This window comes from Toxotes jaculatrix, chromosome 11 (genome assembly GCF_017976425.1).
Source record: "Toxotes jaculatrix isolate fToxJac2 chromosome 11, fToxJac2.pri, whole genome shotgun sequence".
Taxonomy (NCBI): domain Eukaryota; kingdom Metazoa; phylum Chordata; class Actinopteri; family Toxotidae; genus Toxotes; species Toxotes jaculatrix.
Genome location: NC_054404.1, coordinates 23,320,221 through 23,345,637, shown reverse-complemented (window position 1 = coordinate 23,345,637; position 25,417 = coordinate 23,320,221). Strand labels below are relative to the sequence as shown.

At 43.5% G+C, this 25,417-nt stretch overlaps 1 protein-coding gene across 10 annotated transcripts in view; it reads right to left on the bottom strand.

Annotated features, from left to right (window-relative positions):
• The window catches only part of piezo1 (piezo-type mechanosensitive ion channel component 1), a 55,201-nt gene that overhangs the window by 3,554 nt on the left and 26,230 nt on the right, over nt 1–25,417 (bottom strand). The window contains exons 5-49 of one of the 10 annotated variants that reach the window (XM_041049096.1): nt 21,941–22,190; nt 20,702–20,915; nt 16,448–16,619; nt 16,026–16,133; nt 14,874–14,946; nt 14,611–14,714; nt 14,354–14,433; nt 14,061–14,241; nt 13,819–13,924; nt 13,400–13,578; nt 13,040–13,188; nt 12,724–12,882; nt 11,913–12,028; nt 11,519–11,685; nt 11,208–11,384; nt 9,948–10,073; nt 9,579–9,779; nt 9,203–9,407; nt 9,007–9,111; nt 8,606–8,762; nt 8,079–8,322; nt 7,778–7,874; nt 7,510–7,675; nt 7,227–7,316; nt 6,974–7,056; nt 6,323–6,391; nt 6,141–6,241; nt 5,722–5,872; nt 5,386–5,463; nt 5,066–5,238; nt 4,864–4,976; nt 4,443–4,619; nt 4,098–4,356; nt 3,815–4,003; nt 3,398–3,616; nt 3,194–3,302; nt 3,062–3,157; nt 2,729–2,876; nt 2,426–2,573; nt 1,944–2,096; nt 1,608–1,669; nt 1,337–1,495; nt 1,093–1,240; nt 610–798; nt 278–370 (exon numbers count right to left, since the gene is read on the bottom strand). In XM_041049096.1, the coding sequence (XP_040905030.1) occupies nt 278–370; nt 610–798; nt 1,093–1,240; nt 1,337–1,495; nt 1,608–1,669; nt 1,944–2,096; nt 2,426–2,573; nt 2,729–2,876; nt 3,062–3,157; nt 3,194–3,302; nt 3,398–3,616; nt 3,815–4,003; nt 4,098–4,356; nt 4,443–4,619; nt 4,864–4,976; nt 5,066–5,238; nt 5,386–5,463; nt 5,722–5,872; nt 6,141–6,241; nt 6,323–6,391; nt 6,974–7,056; nt 7,227–7,316; nt 7,510–7,675; nt 7,778–7,874; nt 8,079–8,322; nt 8,606–8,762; nt 9,007–9,111; nt 9,203–9,407; nt 9,579–9,779; nt 9,948–10,073; nt 11,208–11,384; nt 11,519–11,685; nt 11,913–12,028; nt 12,724–12,882; nt 13,040–13,188; nt 13,400–13,578; nt 13,819–13,924; nt 14,061–14,241; nt 14,354–14,433; nt 14,611–14,714; nt 14,874–14,946; nt 16,026–16,133; nt 16,448–16,619; nt 20,702–20,915; nt 21,941–22,190 (6,543 nt within the window). Of the gene's footprint in view, nt 1–277; nt 371–609; nt 799–1,092; nt 1,241–1,336; nt 1,496–1,607; nt 1,670–1,943; nt 2,097–2,425; nt 2,574–2,728; nt 2,877–3,061; nt 3,303–3,397; nt 3,617–3,814; nt 4,004–4,097; nt 4,357–4,442; nt 4,620–4,863; nt 4,977–5,065; nt 5,239–5,385; nt 5,464–5,721; nt 5,873–6,140; nt 6,242–6,322; nt 6,392–6,973; nt 7,057–7,226; nt 7,317–7,509; nt 7,676–7,777; nt 7,875–8,078; nt 8,323–8,605; nt 8,763–9,006; nt 9,112–9,202; nt 9,408–9,578; nt 9,780–9,947; nt 10,074–11,207; nt 11,385–11,518; nt 11,686–11,912; nt 12,029–12,723; nt 12,883–13,039; nt 13,189–13,399; nt 13,579–13,818; nt 13,925–14,060; nt 14,242–14,353; nt 14,434–14,610; nt 14,715–14,873; nt 14,947–16,025; nt 16,134–16,447; nt 16,620–20,701; nt 20,916–21,940; nt 22,191–25,417 lie in introns of all 10 variants that reach the window. The other 9 variants (XM_041049087.1, XM_041049090.1, XM_041049088.1 and 6 more) reach the window with 9 other exon arrangements.

The following is a 25,417-nucleotide window of genomic DNA, read 5'->3' as shown; positions in this document are numbered from 1 at the left end:
ACAAGTGCCAAACAAGTTTTGAGCATTTTGAGTTAAGTAACTTCCACCCTTTCACCACTGAGGGAGTTAAAAGGGTGTGATAATAGTCAAAGTCAAAGGTGACCAGTGGGCTGTACAAAGAAACACACTCAGTCAGATAAGACCTGATCTTTCTGATATTGTATAGCTGACCTGGATACTAATGTTGTGCTGAAGTGAATAAGTGGGCAGGCAGGAAAGACAGTTAGCAACAATACATTCAGACAGACACGTAAATCAAGCTGAAATCACGACCTACCGCATTGTCTCCAAACGTTTTGGTGAGGTCCTCATATTCATCCTGTGTGAAGGGCTGAATGGACTGCTGCTGTACACTCATGGTAAACAAGGGCTGGATATACACACAGAAACACAAATGCATTATATACATAGAGTGTTGCTGACTTTATTTCTGTGAGGAAGATGAATCTTTTGCATACACACAGAAACCCTACTTCTGTGAGCCCTGGCAGAGGTGCCCTAATGATGATCTAATTATCTATACTGATTTCCCATCTTCCACGTTCTGATCAGATCTAGTACAGATAACTTTTAATGCAGCCGTCCTTTTATACCTTTAAAGTTAATTACCTCATACCCTCCCAGCTTGACAGTCACTGTGACATCTATGGGGTGGTTGACCACCCCCACCACTGATCGGACCAGTGAAATGAAGAGCAGGGGGAACCAGATGATGCAGATCAAGAAGAAGATGATGAGTCCACCCATGCCATATTTCACTATCTTCTTCTTCTTCTGCCCTTTAGGCTGTGGGTATTTCTGAGGAAAGAAAAGATTCTTTTTTTATTTTATTTTTTGGAACTTCTGCAAAGCATTCAGTATTTTCTTGGTCCCTGGTGAGGGGCCACACCCTGGATGGATTGACAAGTTCAGCACTGCTGCTATGTTGGAGATCTCCCCTAAGAACCAGACGGTTACTTCTATGTACATTTTGGGGTGAGGGACTGTTGTTTGAAGTCTCAGGCTGGGGTCCTGGAAAGGATACCACCTAGGGACTTCCCTTTTTTTAAGACGTGTTCTGCTGTCACATCGCTGTGCTCATACACCTCATACCTTTTCTGTCTCGCGGCTGCATTTAATGATGAAGATGTTGGCGTAAATGTCCTCCACGCACATCCAGTTTGACAGAGACAGAGTCGTGTCAGTCCAAACCCAGTCCATCACCGCTCGCAGCTCCACCAGGAACGGCACCAGACGAAACCTACACACACACACATATACGCACATGGCAACTTGAATAAATTTTTGATCTTGAAACGTTCATTCTACTAAACAGGACAAAGCTTTGTGTCCGTACCCTTGGAAGAGAAACAGGTTGAGGTGGTTGTATTTCTTGGTGAGGAAGTTGCCAAGGATACGAGTGGGATACCCGCAGCGGATCTGATAGGCTGACAGGCCAAAGTAAATGCACTTGACAAAGTACCAGAGCTGGGCCACAAAGTTCTGATTGAACTTCCTAAACAAGGAGAAGGAGAGATGAGAACGATTAAACTTCAATATGTTCACAAGACAGATCAACTTTTGTCCACTGGTGAATTAATAATTTAATAAATTTGATTTAACTTCACCTTTCAGTGACTGCAGGCAGGATGAAGAACATCCACAGGTGGATCCCAAACACAAGGATCACCTGGAGGGGAAAAGTGGAAGGAAGGGTGTGATGATCAAGTATTTAAAACTCACATGAAGCACATGAACAGATCAATTTTAAAAATGAAGAGCAGGTCAACTATAAACATATCATCCGAAAGGCCACTCAGGGGCCTGTCCGAAAGTTACCTAGTGTTCTTTTCTAACATTAGTCCCCCTGTTTAGGCGCTAATTTTACCTGACTCAGAGATCCATGCAGATCCCATGCAGATCGATCCATATATATTCTACTAATCTGAATAAATGGACCAAACCTGGAAGATGAGTTTTCCCAAAACAGCCTTCCGCAGGTACAAGGCTCTGTCAATGATCATGGTGCTGAACTGGATGAGCAGCATCACCAGGAAGGCCTCGGGAACCTGGTCCTCTGACAGGGTGGAGGCTATGTCAGCTGCTGCGCTGTGTTTCTGAGGGAGACAGATGCAAAGTCATGAGGGATTTTCTCTATCAGCGGATTCAAATATTAGGTTTTCAATATGAAATGTCTTCTTATATTTGTCACGTGTATGTTTCAGGATATGCTGAAAGTGATGTAGTGACATGCTTCCTGTGCGTAACATTAAGTGATACACAGTGATCTGCATCTGTGTGTATAGATGACCTCATGTCATGTTAGTTTTAATCTTTGTTTTACTCCTAAAATTTGATTTCTTCTCATTGTAGTTCCTGTTTCAAAAGTCAGTGTGTAATAACTGATCCTTTAACAATGACACTGCAGCTTCCATCCATCTCTTACCCCAAAAGCCCAAAACCCAAAGATGACGATGATGAAGTCGATGACATCAGTCAGGAACATGAGTGCGTAGACGTCGGTGGCAGCCCGATACTCAGCGTGGAGAATATCCCTGAAGAAACCCTGAGTCGGCCTGTAAACACTCTGAATCCTGCAGAGGGAAGCGGCACACATTAAACCACTGTATGAATGAAAAAATAAATAAAATAAAACCAGTGACACTTCAGTGATGCATCACTCACACACTGCAGCAAAGTTACTTGTATTAATCTACTTTTTTTTTTTTTTTGAATATGTCCTTCTCACCCAGAGATGAAGACATGTTTTATCTTGCGTCCCACGGCCAGCAGTCTCTGACTGGCTGCCTCTCTCCTCCTGCCTTTCTGCTTCTTCTTCACTGGTTCTTTACTGGGATCTGTAGCCTCATCTGTGGGCTCCACTGGAACCGGTACACCTAGAACCAAGGGACAAGGGGTACACTCAGCTGTGAAGCTTCCAGCTGTGAAGGTGTTGCCCCAGTTCATAGGATGAACTGGGGCAACAGTCTACCCCAGCAACAGTCTGTCCCCACAGAGCCCAAAGTTAACAGTGCACTGAAGTGTTCATCATTCAGACATCAGAGAAGAAGAAGCCGCAAACCTTTGCCGCGCTTCTGTTTGGGTTGTTTAGGTTTCCTGCGGAAGCGGATGCTGCTGCTTTTCTTCGGGGCTTCTTCTATCACCCGCTCACTGTCCCCCTCCGTCTTATCTTCCATCGGCCTGCTGGGAGAATTCAACGTGTCCTGTCCATCTTCTGACCCAGTGGCTGCTGGTTCAGCTGCGGGGGGTTGTGGGGTAGCAGCAGCAGAGCTGGCACTCGGTTCAACATGGTCCACGTTATCCTACATTCATAAACAATAGATTTTTAAAACTAGGAATGAAGTGAACTAAAAAGTAAGTAGAAATTCTTCAAAAAGTCTTGGACAGTTGCACCAACCTTCTCAAGCTGATCCAGTTCAATCACTCGCAGGTTGTCGAGGGTGGATGCTGAACTAACTCTGCCCTCCTTCTCTTCTCCTCCTCCTCCTCCTCCTCCTCCCTCCTCCTGCCTCCTTCCATCTTCATCTCCTTCTGTAGTTTTTCCTTCATCCTTACAACTTTCTGGTGTGGGGCTCTGCTCCTCCAGGGGGCCCTCATGGTCCCACAAACCATAACGCTGCATATACACACACACAAACATTAGAAATGATTTTCATTATCACACTGTGACACAACACTTAGGGCTAACTAGCTTTACCCTGTGATAAATGTAGGGACAGTAGGGATATTCATTTATTGGTTTGAGTTTATATTTTTCTCAAAAACTCAGGCAGACATGGAGTCTGACCAGTAATCACTGTAAATATTAACTGACCATGAGCAGGGATCTGTGGAAGAACAGAGCCAGCAGCTGGAGCAGATCGTATCTGATGTAGTTGTCAGTCTTCTCCAGGCCCAGGATGCGAGGCGGGAAGAAAGGCTTGTCTTCATTTAGCGTCATCTCGTAAACGCTGTTCCAGGGAAAGAATCCAAACTGGAACAGGTATTTCACCACCACCATCACCTGGGAAGAGGCAGAGCAGCACACACGTTGACCCCCCCATCACATCAGTCAGCAGTAAATACCTCTGAAAGGTGTGTCTGCTCAGTGTTCATACCTCCGTGTAGACTATAGCAGTCATCCAGAACTTCTTGGTAGGTCTTGGAACAGCCAACATAGCCCAGAGGAACACCAGTATGGGCAGGACCAGGGATATCACAGAGGCGCTGACCACATTGTTTAACACTATGATGAAATAGCAGACGAGCTCAGAGTTTGCTGCCAGCAGGTTGTACATGGCAAACAGCAGCTTCAGGGGACGGTTCTGGTTGTCGTAGAACTCTCTGCTGTGCTCCAGCTCCTCAATGAAGAACTGCCTGCAGGGAAAGAAGGACCAGTCAACTGAAACCAGTAAGGACTGTAACTGTGGATGTCTCCAGTCACGAGTGTCCACAGTATCTACCTGTCTCCCAGCAGCTCACTGGCTGTTCTGGAGTGTCTGTGTGGTTGCCTGGATGGTTCCGGCAACAGCTCCATGCTGCTGGATGGGGGTTCGGGACTCAAGAGGTTCCCAGTGCTGTTGAGCCTCGGCCTGGGTGTAGACCGGCCTGTACCAGCCCTGGAATCCACCTCCAGGCAGCTGAGAGAGTGATTCAAACACACGTTAAGACTGAGAAACTGATTTTGAAAAGTGGATTTGTGTATTATCCAGAGCGAGACTTGAAATCTAATGCCCATCCTTTATGAACATGCTCAGAAAATGTCATAACATTGCCCACAAACACAGCCCCATGTATCCCACCTAAAGCTATGTGATGCTGATCAGGGTTCAGAACCTCATCCACAGCTTGATGTGTTTCTGCATTTTAGTTTTCCACACTAACCTGTACCTGGTGGACGTTTCTGCATCCGTCTCATCTAAACAGGTCTCCAGCGTGGGACTTTCACTGCCCTGAGACAACTGGTCGTCTGTGGAGTCTGCTGTTGTGTGATGCTGCTAATCAGAAGGACACACACACAAGTTAGAATGTGTGTGTGTGTGTGTGTGTTCAGTTCCAAAGATCGACTTTTGCTTGTTGTGTTCACCTGCTGTATCTTGTGTATGATGAAGTAGCGCTCGTTGCACAGAACAGTCGACGTCTCTCTGTACTGTTTAGTCAGCAGGTTGAGCCACTGGGTCAGTCCGTCCACCATGGCCAAAACTATGGCCCATAAGAAACGCAGGATGTCCAAGATCCTCTGGACCATCTCACCGTGACCTGCAGCACACACACAGACCGGGGGGGGGCAGAGCTCTAATAAAACTCAATCTATAGATGGAACACATACACAACACGCTATGGGGCAGACGCAGCAGCATGCTGTCATGGTGAAAGGTGGAGGAAGCAAAGACAGCATGGACCTACCAGACTCCTGCTCCTTCTCCTCCTCCTCCACTTCCTCCTGAATGACAGGGTCCTCAAACACATCATTTTCTCTATAACCTACACAACACAACAACACAACAACACAACACAAAAACAGAGGGTTAGGGTTACACTGACTTGCATTCATTTCCTGCTCAGTAATTACTTCAGGTGTCAAATGCAGAGACCACTCCTCTTCCTTCAGCATCATTTCACAGCTCACTGTCTCACAGGATACAAGAGAGACCAGAGGAAAGCTCACATGCTCTCCACCTGACCGTGTCTCAGCATCTGCTCTGACAGTCAAAAGCTGTCGGATGTTGAGAATAATCTAACCTGGATCCGTCATGGAGACAGCCTCCTGCTGCGACTCCACTTTTCCTTCTCCCTCCTTCTTTTTTTTCTCCATCCTCCTCAACTGTCGCTGGCGTCTCTGGCGTTCTCTGAGAGCTGTTTTCACACTGCTGACCCACGCCTGGTACGCCAGCTGAGAAGGGAAAAACAAACAATCAGAAACTGTAACTGTGGCAAAATATTTGAATAAGACAGCAGCAACTATATGCATAATATGAAATGAGTCATCAGGTTAAAATCAGATATTATATATTGTCCTGCAGCTCTATAATATAGATGATGAGTCAACTGTAACTTAACATGGATGAAATCAAATACATTAATATAAAAGTCTTATAAAAATTGTAATGGATATACTATAAAGAAGAAAGAATATAATGTGAATCACTCGTGTGTCTGACCTGACAGGCGGTTTGTTTCTGAGGCTTCTGTTCTTCAGACTGCAGCTCCTCTTCATCCTCACTGTCTGATTCAAACAGGTAGTACTCACCTGAGTGGAGCACTGTGAGCAGGAAAAGATCACACATTACAACCAACCTCTGCCTCACTATAATGGAGTGTGTGTGTGTGTGTGTGTTCATACCTGTAGCGTGGTCCAACCACGGCTGGTACCACTTTTTCTTCCTGGATTTCTTCTTGTCTGTCTGGGTCTCTGGGAGGAAACGAGGGAAGGTTTGGTTTGGAGGACACGATGCACGGGGACACATGTAGTGGTAGCTTTTTCTTTTACTCTTACTAATAGTGTAATTTAAAATGTAACCTGAGGGTGGTGCTAAAATACAGGTCACGGGGTCATCAAAGTTAAATGAGTCCCTCTTTATGAACACATGAATGTACTCAGAGGATTTCATGGAATTCTGCCTGTAAAATTCTTCACAAGGTGATGATATAATGACTGTGGGCAGTGTATGAGTAACAGGGAGTGGTTCTATATGTGAAGAACAGCACGCTTTACTTTTACTGTCATGTGAAATATTTGTATCTCCAGGTTTGGGTATTTTCACGTTTTCAGATCAGACACAGAAAAGAAAAAGAAACTACAGCTGTAAAAAGTACAATATTCCCTGTGAGACCCTGTGGACAGACCAGCGGACTGACATCACCACTTTTACAACCCCAGAAAATGAAACCTGGCGAATGATGGACGTCACTGCTCACGTCAAATAACGCAGATCAGACCCCAAGGGTTTGCTGAATATTTTCCCAGTTAACCAGTGAAACCAGTGAGCCCTACCAGCAGTCTGACTCTCGGAGGAGTCTTCACTTGTTTTGTGTCCGTCTCTGTACTTCTGCTGCTTGGAGCGAATTCTCTGCATCCTGAGAGGAGAGGAGAGGACAGGAACGTTTAGTAGACAAGACAGAAGAATAGTAATTTAATTTCAACTTCAGGAGCCAGGTCATGATACTTGCTGTGAGCTAATATAGATTTTTGGCCTATGCTATACTGAGACGTGATCAGCTGCATTTACTGTACTGTGAGCACTTACGATCTCTTGAGCTGGGACAGAGACTTCTGCTCAGCTTGTTGGTGGAACCTAATGTTCTTCACGATGCTGGCTCTGAAGAGCTCAAACCCCCTGGAAGGAAGAAACAGTGGTCACTGCATTTATCAGCTAGTAAACTGGGGAGCTACTGTCCACAGCAGCTTCATTTCAATTAACAAACTGAGAGTGTCTGTATGTATCAAAGGGGCCAGAACCTGTTCTACATATTACATTACTAGTTTCATTACAAACCTAGTCCTGCCCTCACTGGCACACTGTGCATTACCTTGATGCCTGTTTGGCAGAAGCCTGCAGCTCTGCTGTCACGTGCAGGAAGTAGAAACTGAGGAAGACCCTCCTCTGCAGCAACAGGCAGAGAAAACAGATGCCGTCCCAGATGATCCCGGCCTCCTCTACGGGGAGGCTGCAGGTCCTGTCACTCACCGCTTTGGCTGCCAGGAAACAAAACCATGCAATGACACGTTCTGTTATTTAAAAAAAAACAAAAAACAAAACACACATCCATCTGACACTGTTGTTATTAAAGCCCTTACGGTCATAATATCCTTTGACTGTGCACACCAGGCTGAAGAGCTGAATCACCCAGCAGAAGCCCTTCTGCATCTCAAACACAAACACACACGCCAGGATCTGAAACACAAACGCACAGGGGAACACACACATTCAGCGTTTCCAGGTCAGGCCACTGTTTACAAAGTTTACTGATTTATTTTGAAACTCCAAAACAAAGTCATTCGATAATCTCAGAGCGTCCTAAGCCTGAGAGTTCCGTCACCCATGAATCAAATCAGCAGGTGGAGCTCAAAGGTGCTCACTCACGAGCTTTATACTTACCGATAACATATTTTTCGATATAATGACGGCCACGTTGTAGATGATGAGACAGTCCCACAGGACGAGCCGGGTCCTGGAGGGTTTGACCAACAGCCGGGTTCCAAACAGCAGAAAAAAGAAGCAGGCCAGCAGGTAGCCCAGTCCAAACACAGAGATCCTGGTGGCCCCAGTGATGAAGACCACTGACAGCACAAACCAGAAGAGGTGACGAAACACCAACACTTTAGCCATGTCCAGGTAACTCCTGGAAGAGGACGAGGAGAGAAATACTTCATGTCCAAACATGGACCATTTAGCTGCTCGTCATGATGAGTTTCTTATAATCACAATTCAACCAAGTTGCCAGCAGGGTCAGCTATCTGTCTGTCTGTCTGTCTGCCTGTCTGTCTGTCTGTCTGTCTGTCTGTCTGTCTGTCTGTCTGTCTGTCTGCCTGTCTGTCTGTCTGTCTGTCTGTCTGTCTGTCTGTCTGTCTGTCTGTCTGCCTGTATGCCTGCCTGTATAACAGACAGTCACGTGCTGCACTTACCTGCAGTTGATGAAGTTGGGCGCAGGGTTGAACAGCTGACCTTCCATCGGTTCAGGGTCGTCCGTGTTCTCTCCGGCCAGAACCATCCACTCCTCCGTGTGCTCACACTCAAACACCTTCCACTGCTGGGACGCACACATCAGCAGCATGAAGTCCGCTATGGACGACAACGCAACACATCATCATCATCATCATCACCATCAACATCATCATCATCATCATCATCATCATCATCATCACCACCATCACAGGCCTGGAACACTGACTACTGCATTATAGGATGGGTTAAATTACTCATCCTATAGTCATGTCATACTCTCCACTTCTACTTTGAGTTGATTGAATGAATGAATGAATGAATGAATGAACAGTGGCACAGATGCACAAACAGACAAACTGACCTATGAGGTTTTTGGAGTTAGGCACAGTGTAGAAGTCGGGCAGATAGATCCATTTAATGAGAGCTGAGTTCATCAACACCGGAGTGTTCCACCGCCATGGGTAGTCTGCAGGACGACAGACACACAGGAAATACAGACATGTACAGGCAGGTAGGTATATGTATGTCCACCATGTACACATCATATCAGGACTCACCTATACAGAGAGCAGGTGGTATGCCCACACACAGGAGATACTGGTAGATCATGAAGATGGACAGGAAGAGACAATATTTGGGCCAGATCCTGGCGATCGCTGCCCGCCGCCGCTTCACCAAGATGGCTACCAGCCAACAGCCATGGATGATCACCAGGAAGTTCATCCGCTGGCCAATCACATTCACCGTCATCAGGAAACAGATCTTTTAAAAAGAGGGTAGACAGAGAGAAACTCATAAATGTCTTGTCTTCTTTTGAAAAATCATCTAACAGTTCTCTTCTTAAAAGTAAAATGTTCATTTTAATTTTCTAAAATGATTATTTCCTGCTCCAAAAAGCACTGGTTCAGCCATGAAGAGATGTTTCTACCCCACCTCCAATCCAAACTTGTAGAAGGTGTAGTTCAGCAGGTACTTGAAGCAGGGAACGAGACCTTTGTCTAGAGTCCTCCTGGTGGCGGAAGGGAAGAGAGAGGGGATGGTGGGCGGAGATCGTTGGAGCTGACGGTAGTGGTGAGCCTGGTGACGATACACCGTCGCCTCAAACACCAACAGCATCAGCACTATCAGGTGGTTCTGCCAAGAAACGTTTGAAAACCAAAGTACGATACAGGATCAGCAGATTCAACACACTGAGGAAAAGAAAAGTTTTAGTGGTGGAGTCGAAGACGACTTAAATCTGTAACTGACAACTGTTAAACAAAAGTTGATGCAGTTATTTTAAAGGCATCATGATGAATATACCTTGCTGTATCCTAGCACAGTGGCATCTTTCCTGATGCCAAACCAGTTGGCTGGATCCACTGGCTCCTTATACAGAGAGGAGTTCATCATCTCCTCTGGTAACAGGTTGGTTTTATTCGTTAAAGGCTGTGAGGAAAAGAGGAAACAAACAAATTCATAAGGTGCGATTATCAACGCCTTAGCACCCCAAAGTCCCACTGGAGCATGTTATTATTGTGTCGGGTCAAGTTACTCTACAATAACGCCAGCTGTCTCAGCTCATGGGACAAAAACAAGGGAGAGGGAGAAGAAGCAGTCAGGTTTAGTGAGTGTAACACAGGCTAAGATTGTATCTGGTTCTGAGCTGACTTTCCTGCCAAAACTCAGACATATACAGCAGATAACATCAACAATGTAAAATTCAAACTGGGAATCATCAGTCAGTCAGTGTCTCCTACTATTCCTTCATGTTTGAGTGGTGTAATTTTCTCAGTATCTGTTACTGATGGCACATTAAACTTTCCATCTTTAGAAGAAATGTTCCTCTAAGAAAATCTGGAGAGAGTAAAACCTGCTTCAGCATGAGCCTGGAAAAAAAACTCAGCAAGCTGCCTTGTAAACAACCTTAATTGCAGACACAGTGAGGTTAGATCAAAAGATTATCGTAGTGCGTGTGTGTGTTCAGCAGCTATTAGTTTCACTGCAGGAGAAACTAAGGCCTCATACAAACTCACACAAAAGTTCCTAATAATTGTTCTAATGAAGTTTTTGTCTTTGAGAGACAGAGACACAGATACTCCCCCTCCACTGAGTTCATGACCCCGGTCATACGTTGGAGGAATAAGCTAAATGTCTGGTACCAAACTCCTGAATCACTGCCCAAATCTCTGAACCCATCAGTGAGTAACAATGCTGCTCTGGTGAAGGAGTCAGAGAAACAACCAGGCTATTCATAGCCCCCGGTGAGCAGCACTACAGTCTGTGATAATCTCTGTCTGAGTCAGACCGGTGCAGATGTTTTAAATATAGCTATGGTCAACAGTGAAATTACCACTGTACGACACTAAGATTTTACATAACAATATATGATGTGTTTATTAAATAGCCTGCAGTGTTACTGACACAACTAACCAACAGTTTATAAAGAAGGCAAAGTGGTTTTTATGTGTTAAAGAGTCCATTTTTGACATTTTGACAGTGTGATACTGTAACAGACAGGAAGGCCAACTAACCAGGTCACAGATCCATTTCCTGCAGTGTGTGTGTTCATACGTGTCTTACCAGGCTGCAGTTCCTGGAGTACTCAACAGGGTTGACAACGCTGAGCTGGTACAGCATCTTGCACACGATGATGACGCACACCCACACTGTAGACAGACAGGAAGCCATGGGCCTGAAGCGACTGTAGGGCATCGCCAGAGACCACAAAACCACCAGGACCAGGTTCATCACAGACGGCTGTTAACCAACAAGAAAGAGGATGACGTTTAGATCATAAGTGCTCCCATACAGTGTGTGACATGCGGCCCATTCATTTTCACAAGATCCAAATGATGAATGAATGATGCCTTAAATAAGTCATTCAACTTTACCTCTTCAAGCGCCACCCACACAGAGAAGAACGCCACCATCTTGAGGATGTGGAGCTCCAGGAGCCTCCAGAGAAACACCTGAACTTTGGTCAGAATGTCAGAGAATCTTCTGGAGAGAACCAGCAACCTGTCCATCACCAGGCCCCACTTACTGGGCATCAACTCCACTTAACAAGAGGAGACAGAGAGAGGGGACAGATGAACAAAGTCAGTTGTTGTAGGTCTTTGTCAGTTGCAGTGAAATTATAGAAAGTAGATGGGTTCAATTTGAAAGGCTGCCTGTTATAAATATCTAATATAAATATAAATATAAATATAAATATAAATATAAATATAAATATAAATATAAATATAAATATAAATATAAATGGCCACTGTTTGTCTTTTGTTCTACCTTCATCTTCAGATTCCTCATCTGTGTTCGTCACCAGGTCTTCCTCTTCGAAGTCGACATTACCAGTAACAACCTGTTCAGTCCTCTGACTGCTCTTCTTCCTGGAGGCAGATTGTCTCATTAACAAAAGGAAAATTAAATTTTGAATTTCTAGCTTCTACTCGATGATGGAAAACACCACCACAAAAAGCAGAGTACTTAAAATACCAATATTCACTTGTGGTTGTCAGCAGAGATGTGGCGACCAAGTTCCAGTATAACACATTAGTTAATATGTTATAATATAAGAAGGAAAACACAGCACCAGTTTAGGGAGACTAACTTTTCTCGAGAACCTAAAACGATTTCCTAAACATTATCGTAATGTAGTGGTCATTTTTGTATAAATCCTGAACTCAGCTGTGCTTAGATTTTGTCAGCTTATGCCAGTTACAGGAATATAAAAAAAAAATGCTTCAAACATGTTTTAATGAAAACATCAGTAGGCATTTGTGTTTCCATCACATATTTCACATTTTTAAAACTTTTTTTTTTTTAAATGACTCGGACACTGTGACTTTTCTTTTGACATCTCTGCATTTTTCTTTATCTTCACCACCGGAGGACCCATTTTCTTTAAATACACAGTGAAATAAAAAAAATTCTTGGACATCATTTAATATGACATGGGGGCATCTAGCTAACAACGGAGCTTAAAGATTAGCTCATGAGTTGTAGTGGGGTGCAGAGTGGTATACACTTTTTTTGATATGTGAAAAAAAAACAACTTTCTGATGCGACAGGAGTAGTAGGAGTGTGCAGGCTGCATTACTTGTGTATTGGTGTAACATGCTCCAGGTTAGTGATTCTCATGAAGGGTTTGTGGAAGTAGTGCAGCTGCAGAATACAGGCCAGCAGGAAGAAGCCTGGGATCAGAATACTGGTGAAGAGCTCAGACAAAGCAAACGTCTCCAGACCGATGGCTGCCAACCTGAGGACGACAAGGGTGAACCTTCGTTAAATAAATGACCACTTCAAAGTAGAAAAGAACCAGCCTACAACTGAAAGAGAGGGGAATACAGACAGAAAAATATCAGCAGGGTGGAATAAGACACCAGACAATGTCGAGCTTTGGTAAAACAACGTACTGTTCTTCTGTGAAACCAGTGAAGTTTCTCCAGTATCGAGGGAAGTCTTCAAACTGGTAAGTGTAGATGGAGATCAGCACCAGCATGGTGTAGGCCACTACAAGCCACCAGAAAAGCTTCAACAGACGCCTCCATAGAGCGTAGTACACCTGGGAAACACGAGCATGTTAACCGTTACAAGAGGTTTTTGGAATTAGCTTTTAATTTGAAATATATACATGCAAATCGCTCTACCAGTTGGGGAGATGTGTGAGCTTTCACAACCTAAATTTGGTCTCAAAGCAAGTAACACAAAGAAAAACTTTTAAAAAACCTTTAAAAACGAAGGCTGAGACCCTGAATGCAGAGACCTGTTCCCACCTGATAGAGACAGAGGCAGAGCAGGAACAGCAGCATGTAGATGATCTTGTATCCAACGAGTTTTCCAGCAAAGGAGACCATGATGAACATCCCTCCACACACATAGATCCAGTATTTGGCATAACAGCTCATCACCATGCCCCCCAGGACCTTCAGGACTGATTCATTACCGGACCCCTCTGCCGAGGAGAGGAAGAGGGGTTAGATTTCAGGAAGCAAATCATCAGGAAGATACAATACATGGCAAGAGAGGACTGCAAAACAAGGATAAACAAACCATGTGTCATCCTCTGCAGAACAGAGTGATCTCATCAACAAGACCTCTTTAAAATTGTATGTTTTTTTATATGGTTAGGTTATTGAATAATGTGAGTGATTCAAACAAGTCTGAGTGAGTGTGTGTATAAATGACGTCTGACCTCCTGTAGTGACTTCCTGTAGTGGTGTGGCCATTTTCTTCTTCCTGCTGAAGTTTTCCTTCACTGACTGACGTACCAACAGCCAGAAAGTTAAAGTGAATAGCAGCTATAGAGGACGACAGAGATAATAAAAAAAACAAAGAGACACACAGGAAAGAAAGTGTTTTTACAGAGTATCATAAGAAGAAGCTTACTAAATTTCATCATCGTAAAATCACCAGGTATCTATGCTGATATCTTACCATAGCGCCCAGTCTTAGACAGGGGTACTGGGCTCTGTCCAGTCCCAGCTGTCTGAGGCTCATGGTTCCTACAGTTTTGGGCAGTTCAGGCTGAAGCTCCATGGCCCAGACGTACTGCAGACAGCACAGAGCCAGGCCGTAGAGCAGGATGAACGGAGAGCACAGTGTGGCTGCGTGCCGTCTGCAAAAAAGACATGGCTAACTGAATACAGCTCTGAGCCCTAACACGGCACATCAGTCATAACGTAAGCTGTGAAATCTACACAACTGGGTCAAAATGTACTGAACTGTACCTGGCCCGCAGGATCCAGATGAGACACGCCCACAGCAGCAGCACAAAGGTCAGCCAGCTGTGGTATGTGATGCTCCAAACCTGAATAACACACAAACAGCAGATAAGAGCAGGAACAATTCAGATTTGTAAGATGTGACGCTGTCCTGGACTGCTGTTACGGTAGGTTCACAGTAACTACCAACATAAACACAAACCATTAAAACCATCACAGCTCACTCATTTAAATTCAGTTGTTTTAAATCATGGTATAGTTACCATCATGGCTATGAGAGCACAGACATAGCTCTGCTGCATGACCACCCTCCCCAGCATGAAGAACGGACTTTCACTCTGTTTGCCACTGGAGACGCCGCTAACACCTGCCAACAACAGCCGTCATCTCAGCATGCACAACATCACACGTATAAATCAATCAATCATGTCTGCTAACCATAGTCATTCTGACCTTCTGTGTCACAAAAGGACTTGTTACTGTTTGTGTTACTGATTGCTTAGAAAAAAAACTGAGCATTTGATACCCAGATCTGTGTGACTCTCTCCAGCCACTGTTCCTCCTCGGCTGCTTCCTGTTCCTACAGACAGGAGCATGAGCTGAAAACACAAGAGCACACAGACACACACACACACATAAACACACACAAACATTTTAAGATACAGACATTAAACTCATGTGAACACAGTTTTATCAGGGAATGGGAGGTCTGGGGTCTGCAATCTTATTTTTGTGGTCACCCAAACGATGAACGCAAGCAGCGCTCCAGCCGTTATTTTCCTGACCTTGAAATTCACTCCACACGGTCTGTGTGGTGGTTTGGTGCCCAGTACAGAGGTTCATTCAAATCGGGCGAAGTTAAGCGAGTTGTTAGTAGTGGTTGGTTGTGGTGGAGAATGTGCCACAGATGCTGCACAGAGAACTGACGTCTCAGAACCAAATCTGTTTCTGGCTAAATGTCACCTAGCTGCTGCATTGTGGATTTTGTCTACAAGTGAGGTTTCAGCAAAAAAGGAAATGCACTTTAAATCTGTCCATTGTTCGGGCTTCACTGGAAATACACGGAGGCCAGAGCAAATATTCATGTTCCTGAAAAAAATGTAATGCCATCATGCCTTCACCTCCCCACATAAACCACAAGCCAGACCCCCGTCCTGCCACCAGGCGCCCCCGTCCCTGTGCCAGAGTATAACCATGCCTGATGGTGCAGTGAGACAAAAAATTTGCTTCCCATTCATGTCTATGTGGAACAGGGTGAGAGACACTTGCTTCCATTCGCAAATTGATCTGCATCTTTCATATGTCAGAGTTCAAAGATGCTGTCGCTGTCACAGTAAAATGTTTAATAAAATGCTGTTTAATTAAATACTCTGTTAATACTTTGATGTTTACAACCCAACCCCCCCACTGTTTCCTGGCCCCTTTCTTTTTGGCCGCACTATGCAAGTAAATTTTGCCAGGCAGGTTTTGGTCTAACTGCAGCAATTACCAGCTCCTGAATCAGGCCTTTGGCCCAGCCCCTGTCCCAGGCTACAAGCCCCACCCCTATTGACACAATGCCCCATCAACATTAAAGAGCAGATCTCTATATTGCTAAAAAAAAAACAAAAAAAAACAGCCTTGTGCACCAGACTATGAAAGTCCATACAGACTGAGTCTAATGCCTGTGAGTATTTACCTCTGTGTCATCTTCATAGTTTTCCTTCTGTTGATTCCAGGACTTTAACTCCACCATCTCCTGTTTCACCTCCTCCCTTTTCTCCTGCTTCTGCTCCTCCTCAGCCTGCTGATCACAAATACATGAAACACGTGAAAAAAAAAACCGAATGCAACAATCATTATGGAAACGATTCTACTGGTTGCAGAGTCATGATAGCTATTTATTCTGCTGGCACCTCTTTTTTCTACCAGTGACCAAATTAAAGAGAAAGCACAGAGCCTGGCGTCAGATATCCAGTGATAATAAATGTAATTTGTAGCTTGTATTTCACAATAAGCACTATTTTGATGTAGGTGCACAGCATGAAACACAGCGACGCACCAGTTTCTATGGACGCAACACATTTAAGATAGTACTGATAAAGAAGAAGACGCAGATACCTGGTTAGGTGTACTGTGACATCCTGACTTGAGAACACTTGCTATGGTAATGTAGAGGAGGAAGAGAATTCCCGGGTTGACATAAACTGGCCAATCATGATTGGCATTGAGGTTGAGGTCATAGGGCAAGGAGCAGTTTCCTGGTATGATGATGTCCTTCAAACCAAAGAGCCTAGACAGGAAATGAAGACATAAAACAAATACAACAGGAGGCGATTGATTAATATTGTGCACAAGTTCAGGTTATTAGAGAAAACACTGGAGAACATTAAGAATTAAAATGGACGAGTGGAGTTTTCACTGAGGTCGTCGTACATATTTTATCAAGATGAGGCAGATAAATAGTTTTTAAAAAAGTTAAGTGCGGAATTAGATATTCGACTACGCTGTGAATGAAAGGATATGACATTTTGAAAGCCAGGTCTGGAACACCTGTTAGTTTATCTGCGTGGATCAGTTTCATAGCCCCTAAAATATGTGACACTTTCACCGAAGCGAAACAAGAAAAACCGAAGACTCAAGATCCTCAGTCATCCAGGTCATGGTTATCCAAGAAGAGTTGAATCGAGGGCAACTGGACTCGGTTGTAGATCTTGAAGACGTTTCGCCTCTCATCCAAGCGGCTTCTTGGAATGGATGAGAGGTGAAACGTCTTCAAAGCGGCAAAGCCCAGTTGCCCTCGATTCACCTTTTCTTACATATGGATGGTGCATCAAGTTACATTCTAACATGACAACTTATTATAACACAAATGACTGATGAAACAACAAATCAGTGTTTCAGAGAAAAAACTGACTTTAAACATCTTAAATGTGAAGGAACATCCATATCGACACTGTGATATTATAGCTTTGTCAGGTGTTGTAGTTGCTGCGCTCCTCCTCTCTCATCTTCTTCACATATAAACCAGCTAATGACAGCTGTACCACCTCAAATGTGCCCTCTGTGCCCCTCAAAACCACAGAATTCATATCACAATAATCTTGACACATCTTCACACTTTTATTTCCCTCATAAGAAACCACAGAGTCCAAGTCCAGGTCTGAAAATGCCTGTAGTTAACACCGTAACAAGATAGTGACACGTTTGACAGCACAAATTAGCAACAATATATATGAGAAGGACATCTATAAATGGATTTGAAATAAAGAGCTGACACTCATGAGACTCTGTGAAGCTCAGATACAGAACGCACAGGTCAGCTGAGGTAATGGATAAGTTCATGGTTCTTAATGGGCTACGGCACATGATGTGACAAATATTACATTAAGCAGCGTAATGGAATACACTGAAGTCAATGTCTCCTAAAAATGATTATTTCCTCCACACTCTCCCAACTAATATTATCAGGATATATAGACTGAGCTGTAGATGTATGGTCATTTTGAATTGAATTGTAATAAAAATAAAAACAAAACTGAAACACCTCTGTATAATGTAGATGCATGCCTGTCTTTTCTCCTGCAACCCCTAGATGCATCTGGCCAAAGGAAACCAGGCGACCCCGCACTGAGCCATCCACAGCAGAGACCTGCCTCTGTCCTATGTGGGCCTGACTCTTCCAGCTCACCCCTAAACATGCTGCAGTTGCCCTTGGCGACCAACCCAAACAACCACCGTCTGACCACTGTGGGAAGACTTCACCTGCCTAAATACACCACTGTCTGCGGCCTGCTGAGAGCTCTGATGGACCGCCAAGCTCTGTGCCTTTAGCTCTTATCCTCATCACCAGTCTTACTCTACTTAATCCATTTCTGCCTGATATTCTAAGCTGCTTCAGTCATTGATCACACTGTTGCTCACCCACCTCAGGTTATTAATAATCAGGCTTAAGACTGTCATGACCAAATAAGTCATTGTATTATGATTACTGATTGGATCATCTATCCTTTTAAGTACCATCATGTCAAGTAACAGCAACTAAAAACTGTTTGCATCACAAACATGTGGTCGCGCACAGTCCTGCACCAAGCGAAGGAGTGTGTGTGATCTTCCAGGGCGGTGAATTCAGAGATGCTTCTTTAAGTCACATGAGGTGTAAAAGATGTCTGACATTGTCTGAGGATGACTCTCTCCCCGTTATCGGTCCCACGAGAAATGGGAGCATTTGGTGTGGGAGGATCTTTTTCAGCCTGATCGCAAGAACATCAGAACCTGACAAGGAGAGTCCAATTCAGAATAATTCATTTTTGACAAAAATGTCTAAAGCTTCAAATCTGTCAGTCAAATCTGACAACACCGAAGAGAAAGTCGAGTTATCCTCAGACACGCGCACGCACCAACGCAGCGTGCTGACAGCCGGGTATCCTTCTTACGTAAAGGTCAGACTTGTCTGATTGATGAACAGCTGGGTAAGTGATAGTGACACAGAGACCTGGCAGTAACCCTTGGGATGATGGATGGGAGAGAAACGGAGACGGGGAGGGATCACGCGTCGCAGAGGAATGCTGCGCTACTCGTTCATCTTTTTACGGTTTAGCTGACAAGGTGAGGTGAGGTGATGAAGCATCAGCTGTTAGCTCTTAGCTGCTAGCCAGCCATTCCACACATTCCAGTCCAGAAATCACACTCCGGCCTCTGCTCTCTCACATTCCTCTGCTCTAACTCACACTTGTCTCGCTTTCTGATTTCTTCTCTGAGTCTCTAAGCTCATGCAAACCTCTCACGCTCCTTCTACTGTTTCTTTTCTGTCCATTTCTACAGAGGTTCCACACATTGCGAGTGCACTATTAATAGATACTGAAGGGTTCCTGAGCGTGAGGAACATGAGCTTTGACCGGCTACACTGTGAAGACAGAAAGTAATATGGTCCCAGAGAAAAAGAACATGCCGTTAAGCGAGGGGTGGGGGGGTGGGTATTATTTGACCTGTGGCATGCAGCAGCTTAGCATAAAAATCTGAGCCCTGTGCATATGCAGTCTCAGATGATCCCCTTCAGCTTTGGATGCATATTTCTGTCACAGGTTTTCAGGTGATTATTAGACCCTGAGCAATAAGACAAGGGTGAAAATCCAGAAGACTCTGGCTCCCACGCTGTGAGAGGATTACTGCATTACTGGATTTCATAATAAAAGACAATCACTTTAATCAGGTTTCATTTTGCAGAATGAAGGTGAATTCGTTAGCTAGCCCAGTCTGTGGCAACACAGAAGCAGCATTATACAATTTAAGAAATCTAAAGGCACAATACGTAGATTTACAAACAGCTCCGGTATCAAAGCTGAAAACTCAGTATCACTCTCAAACAGACTGATTGGTTTCACAGTTAAATAACACTGTGTAAGTCTGAGTAATGAAGATATTCTGATGGTGGTGAAAGTTTATTTCCATCAGTAACAGTTAGAGTCAACTAATCACGTTTGAAAAAAATAACAGTAACAGTTGAGCCAACTGTGTCTGACAAACTGAAGACTCAAACTGAAGACAATGCTTCATTTATCTGTGGAATTGATCTGTTTTGTTTTTGTTTTTTTTTGGGTCAGGAAGTGTTTATTTTTGTAATACTCGTTTCAGCCACAGGAGGCTGAAGTGCATCACTACCCCAGGCTAAATGTGGTCTAAAAACATTTATATTTTCTTCCAGGTGAGACAGTATAAAGAGCAACAAAGGCCATGGCACCAATGCTTTCAAGACAGGAAATAAAAATTTAAAAAAATAAATATAAATACAACAGGATTCAAACACCAGTCTCCTGGATATGTACTGTGTATGTATGTATGTTGTGGAACTTCTGGATCTTCACAGAGATAAACTTTCTCTCTGCCCACATCTCACCTGTTGCTGCTTTTAAAGGGGATTAGAGGAGCTCACATGATTGGTCCTTACTGACACCCACCCTGACTCCACCTGCTGCTTCTATATTCCTCTTAACAGTTAATGTTTTCATGCCTCCCATCCATGCCGCTGTGCTTGGTTTGCACCAACGCCTATGGTCACCAAAATTACAACAACGTGTGGGTCACACCCTCGTGTAACTGTGCCAGGAGCTGAGACCTGGGTTTGTGTCTGTGTCCTGTTTCAGGAAAATAGAGCCCCCAGTGTTTGACATTGAATTTCTAGTAACAGTGAAGTTTATTTTCTTTTGTTTCTTCATGGAAACACATTGTTATATGCAAACAAATGAAAATTCTGCATAAACGAGACCCTATCTGGTGTATATTAGCAGTCTTCTCACATTAGAATGACAGTGTCCTGGGGGTGAAACATCAGTGAAATCATTTGAAATGACAGATTTCAGTGTGCTACAGTCTTACCTGGCCCACAGGCTGTGTGGGGGGAACAGGGCCTGGGCCAGAAGACTCTGGTACAGGTACAGACAAACCATGTGGCCAGCAGTGAAGCAGCCCACCATCACACACAGCGCATTGAAACCCAGATGACTAATGGGAAGGTGGTACGCCCACCACGTGCTCACGCCGATGAAAAGCAGGAAGTAGAACGCTGAGAAGGCGGAAGGCAGTGTGATGCCTGGGAGGAAGGAGGAGGAGAGGTCAGAGACACACATTCAATGTGCACAGAGAGACACTCTGTAAACAAGCACTTTAAATGCTGTCAAACAAGTGTAATCCATGTCATGCACTTTTTGCACATTTACAGCAAACGTATTTTGCATCGTCGCAAACGCAAAGATAGACATCAACCTCATGTTTGTGCATCCACCTCAGCCATGCTGCGTCCTGTGGCCTGTTCAGCTTAGCTTAGAACAAAGAGTGGAAGCAGAGGGAAAATATATCTTCTAACACCTCCTAAGCAGACTTATTTACATGCTGTGTCTTTCAGGAAGTGTTGGTTTTCACTGACAATAGCTGAACGTCAAGAGGGCATGGGAAAGTGGACTTGATGGGATTTAACCAGTGTGTGAGAACAGAAGAGAGAGCAGTGAGTGAGTGTGACATGACTGTTGTTGTACTGAGGGAATGGACATAATACTGAATATATCATGTCACATATTATGGTACAGGTACCAGTAACCTTTCTTTTTTACTTGAGTATTATTACAAATCTATGAGTTTGTTTTCTTAAATGAATAATTCACACACAAATTACGCACTTCTACACACAAACCCTTCCCACCTGCCCTTTTATGGCATGTTTCATAGTTTTTTTGACAACGTGAACATTAAAAAACTGTTATATAACCTCTCAAATGAAACTTCTGTCATGGTTATATAGTGCAGGTCTACTGGAAATGATGGTGCCGTTCTAAATATTGTCAGATGCCTGAACTCAAACTACTCAGAGGTGACACAGCATCAGCAAACAAGTATTTTGAAATGCACCACGCTGCTCTGTTAATGGAAATCAAACACACATCAGCCGCCAGTCTGAGAGCACAGGCAACAGTTGTCAGTGACTTCCCCTGACAGGCCGGCCACAGGCGGACGACGGATCTTCCTCACTTCTGACTGGTTGTCAGGAACAATGCATACAACAGTGGACAGGAATCAGTGGGTAAACGGCCTGAGAAGGTTGGGTTGAAACACGGATCCTACCTGCCAAAGCCAGCAGGCCGATGGCTACGATTCTCCCCAGGTCACGCAGAACTTTCCGAGCTGTGGCCTTCAGACGCTCAGCCAGCTGCTTGGCTCTGGTTGCTGTGGAAACCTCCTCATCGGGGTCACCGGGTAATGACCTCTCTTCGTCACCCTCATCTCCTGAGGCCTCTTCCTCCTCCTCCTCCTCCTCCTCCTCTTCCTCCTCCTCCACATCATCCGAGGTTTTATGTGTTGGATCATCTTCTAGCTGAAGTGGGAAAGAGTCCAAAAAGAAAGTTATGGTTACTAAATGACAGTTTAGTCACACATTAAATGACAACTGTGTAGGTCTTCAAAAATGATTTGCAGCCTTTAATAGTGCAAACAGACAAATGTTTTCCTTATCAGCTCACATAGCTGTGTATTGATCCTGTATTGATTCAGGGTCAATGGAAGGTCATTTGGTCAGCTGGACCACAGCACTCCACTAACAAGTGGAGTAACAGTCTTGCAATTAGAGAGTTTTCTCTAGAGTTCATATTCAGTTTACTTTACACACAGCCACACAGCTCTTTAACATGTGACTTTTGTGTAAACCTTTAGAAACAAAGGAATGTCCTGACAGTGTATACACCCAGATTCTTGGAAACTAAACACTCCACTTGTTCCCAAAAACTTTGGCTGCATGAAAAAAAATATTAAGTATTTGACGTGGTCCATCAGTAGCTATCCAGATCAAAGTACTGGGACCCAGTTAACTTCACAGACTCTCACACAAGTCTTTTTACTCAAATGTACAACTTCATGTGCCACATGACTAAATTATATTTGGGTATGTCTTTTTCTATGAATTAATAACTTGCTTATCATAGTGTGTGCTGTGGTCTGTGCACATACATGCTGTGTTTACCTGGGTCACCTGACAGAGCTGATAGGCTTTTGGTTACAGATACAAATGTCAAATGTCTACTTCCTTATTTCAGGATACCTGCATCCTGTTCCTGTTGCATGTTTACAACATTCACAATAAAAACTGAGTGGTAATAAAACTCAGGATTCTTCTTTATTGCATATGTAAATGTTTACTGTGTATGAGTCTGTGTTTAAGTATATGGAAAGTTTTATAGGGCCCCTGCTCCTTCACACACAGCTTATACTGCAGTGTATGTCTACTTTATGGGACAGAGCAGCTGCCCACGGGGTGTAACAGTGCACTGAACACAAACACAGATTGTACTATTTTTTTGTTTCTATATGTTTAGAATATTACAGATACAATATAAAAACAGAACCTGCTCCTCCTAATCGTACCATTACGATGAACTGTAGGTACAAATACATACAGTCTAACATCTCTGTGAACACACAGTATTGAGTAGTACCAGGAAAACAGTCAGTCGTGATATGTGGGAACAGGTGGCAAAGATCTAATGTTACTAATTACAGAGACAGGAATATCATACTAACTCACCCTCCTCCTACAAACTGTGACTTTCCCACTACGTGTAAAAGTATTCAGTCCCTCAGAGGTGATACACTGGCAACCTGTCCAGAGTGTAACCCACCACACGCCCAGTGCCTGCTGGAATTCGCTCCAGCCAAATCATTCAAGAGACAGAAGAACTGATTATCCCTGTTCCACATCATGGTGTTTAGGAATATTCACTACTGAAAAGTTTACAAGCAGCTATTTTCAGTATAAAAGCTCCGGTGAATATAAAGAAGCTCTCATCAACTAAAGATCAATATACTTTTCTGTTGGTGGATTTGGTGGAGACCAAACCAGAGCTACACAATTACTGGTGGCCAAAAATCAGCTAACACAGTGCTCCGGTTTGTTGTTGTTATGGTCACATGCTGGCTAGTCACTTTAAATCAGCATCAATTGATCAGTTGTTCTGATGAACCTGTTGTTTCCTATTTCCAGCAGACACAGAGCAACATTAGTATTCTTTTGTAGTTGTGTTTGTGTTAACCTGATGAATGTAAGTACAATATTTTTATTTTTAGCTCTGTTTTTTGTTCTCCACCAGCTCCTGAGAAAGATATTTGGCTGTTGGGGCTAAATTCTCCACTAGGCTCACCATAAGACCGTTTCATCCTGAAGGTGGTGCTTCAACATTTCACTGCAACTTAAACGTATTTGTACAAGTGGAGAATTTGACCAGTAGGAGGCATGGTCTTTTGCATTGAAGTTTATATTTGCTGTATTTTTATTCTTTTGCAATGCACATAATATTTTCAGTTAATGCCTAAAGGTCAGGGGGTTGCCTAACGTGCAGATTCATTTTAACGAAAATTCAATAAGTTGTTTTTGCAATGCCTCATCATGAACCACCAAATATCATGGAAATCTAGCCAGAAGTTCCAGAGATTTCTTTCCCTGGAAGTGTGGCACACACTGATCCATAAACAGACTCTGTAGCTAGAAGGACAAAAACCGTAGGAAAATGTGTTTTTAACATCTGACTGTTTATAATATCAACATAAAATCCTCTCAGAACTTGTACTGGAATATGTCTTTTAACTCAGATTTAACTGCCTTCTCCTCTTCTGGCCTACATTTCTGCACTGTTTGTTTGGGTGGTTGCCCTGGAGACAGAAAAGAATGAAAGTGAGAAGGTAAAAAGAGAGAAAGAGGAGGAAACACACACACACACACATCAGACAGACAGTGGAGTATGGAGATGAATTACAGTTCCAAAAATAACATGAAGGAGGGATGGTAACAATTAGAGCAATAACATGTGAACACTGTTTCCTATAGGGAGCACGTCAGAGACGTCAGTTAGATGGACAGCATATATATACAGCATATGTGTGTATGGCTTTTGTAGGCACACTGCTGCTATCTCTGCTAGCTTCTGTCTCTGCTGTCCTCAGGTCAGTTGTCAGTTGTCCATCAGTTGTTCATCCTTCACACGCAGCATCAGGCTACATATACCTGTAGTGGCTCATAGTTTACTAGTATTCAAAACATAGTGGCAAACACATGATGCAACACACATGGCAAATTATATTACCAGCTGACAATGACAATACCAAGTTTAGAGAAGATGGACGTAACCAGATACATTTGTTCAAACACAGCTTGAAGTTATTGGTGCATTACTTGAATTTTTCCATTTTTGAGAATTTTCCTTCCCTATGTAAGGAAGGAACATTAAAATATTATGGCCAGAATTTTAGTTGTGCTAACTGTAAATGAATTGTACATTATAACATCATGTTTTAAATGCAGGGATTTTAATTAAGTCAAGGGTTAATGAAACATCTTCCAGTTTCATTATTCTACACTGAAGGTTTGGTACAAAAAAAAGTCATGTAACAAATTTATTAATAAGCGTTTCAAACAGTGTGGCCTTTTGGCCAAGGCTCATACATTTTACACAGGTGTACTTGCTGTTAAGTCACTGAAGAAAATTCAGTCACTCAGACAAAAGAAAGGACAGAACAACAGCAGTTGAATTGTATGCACCCACAATGGACAACACA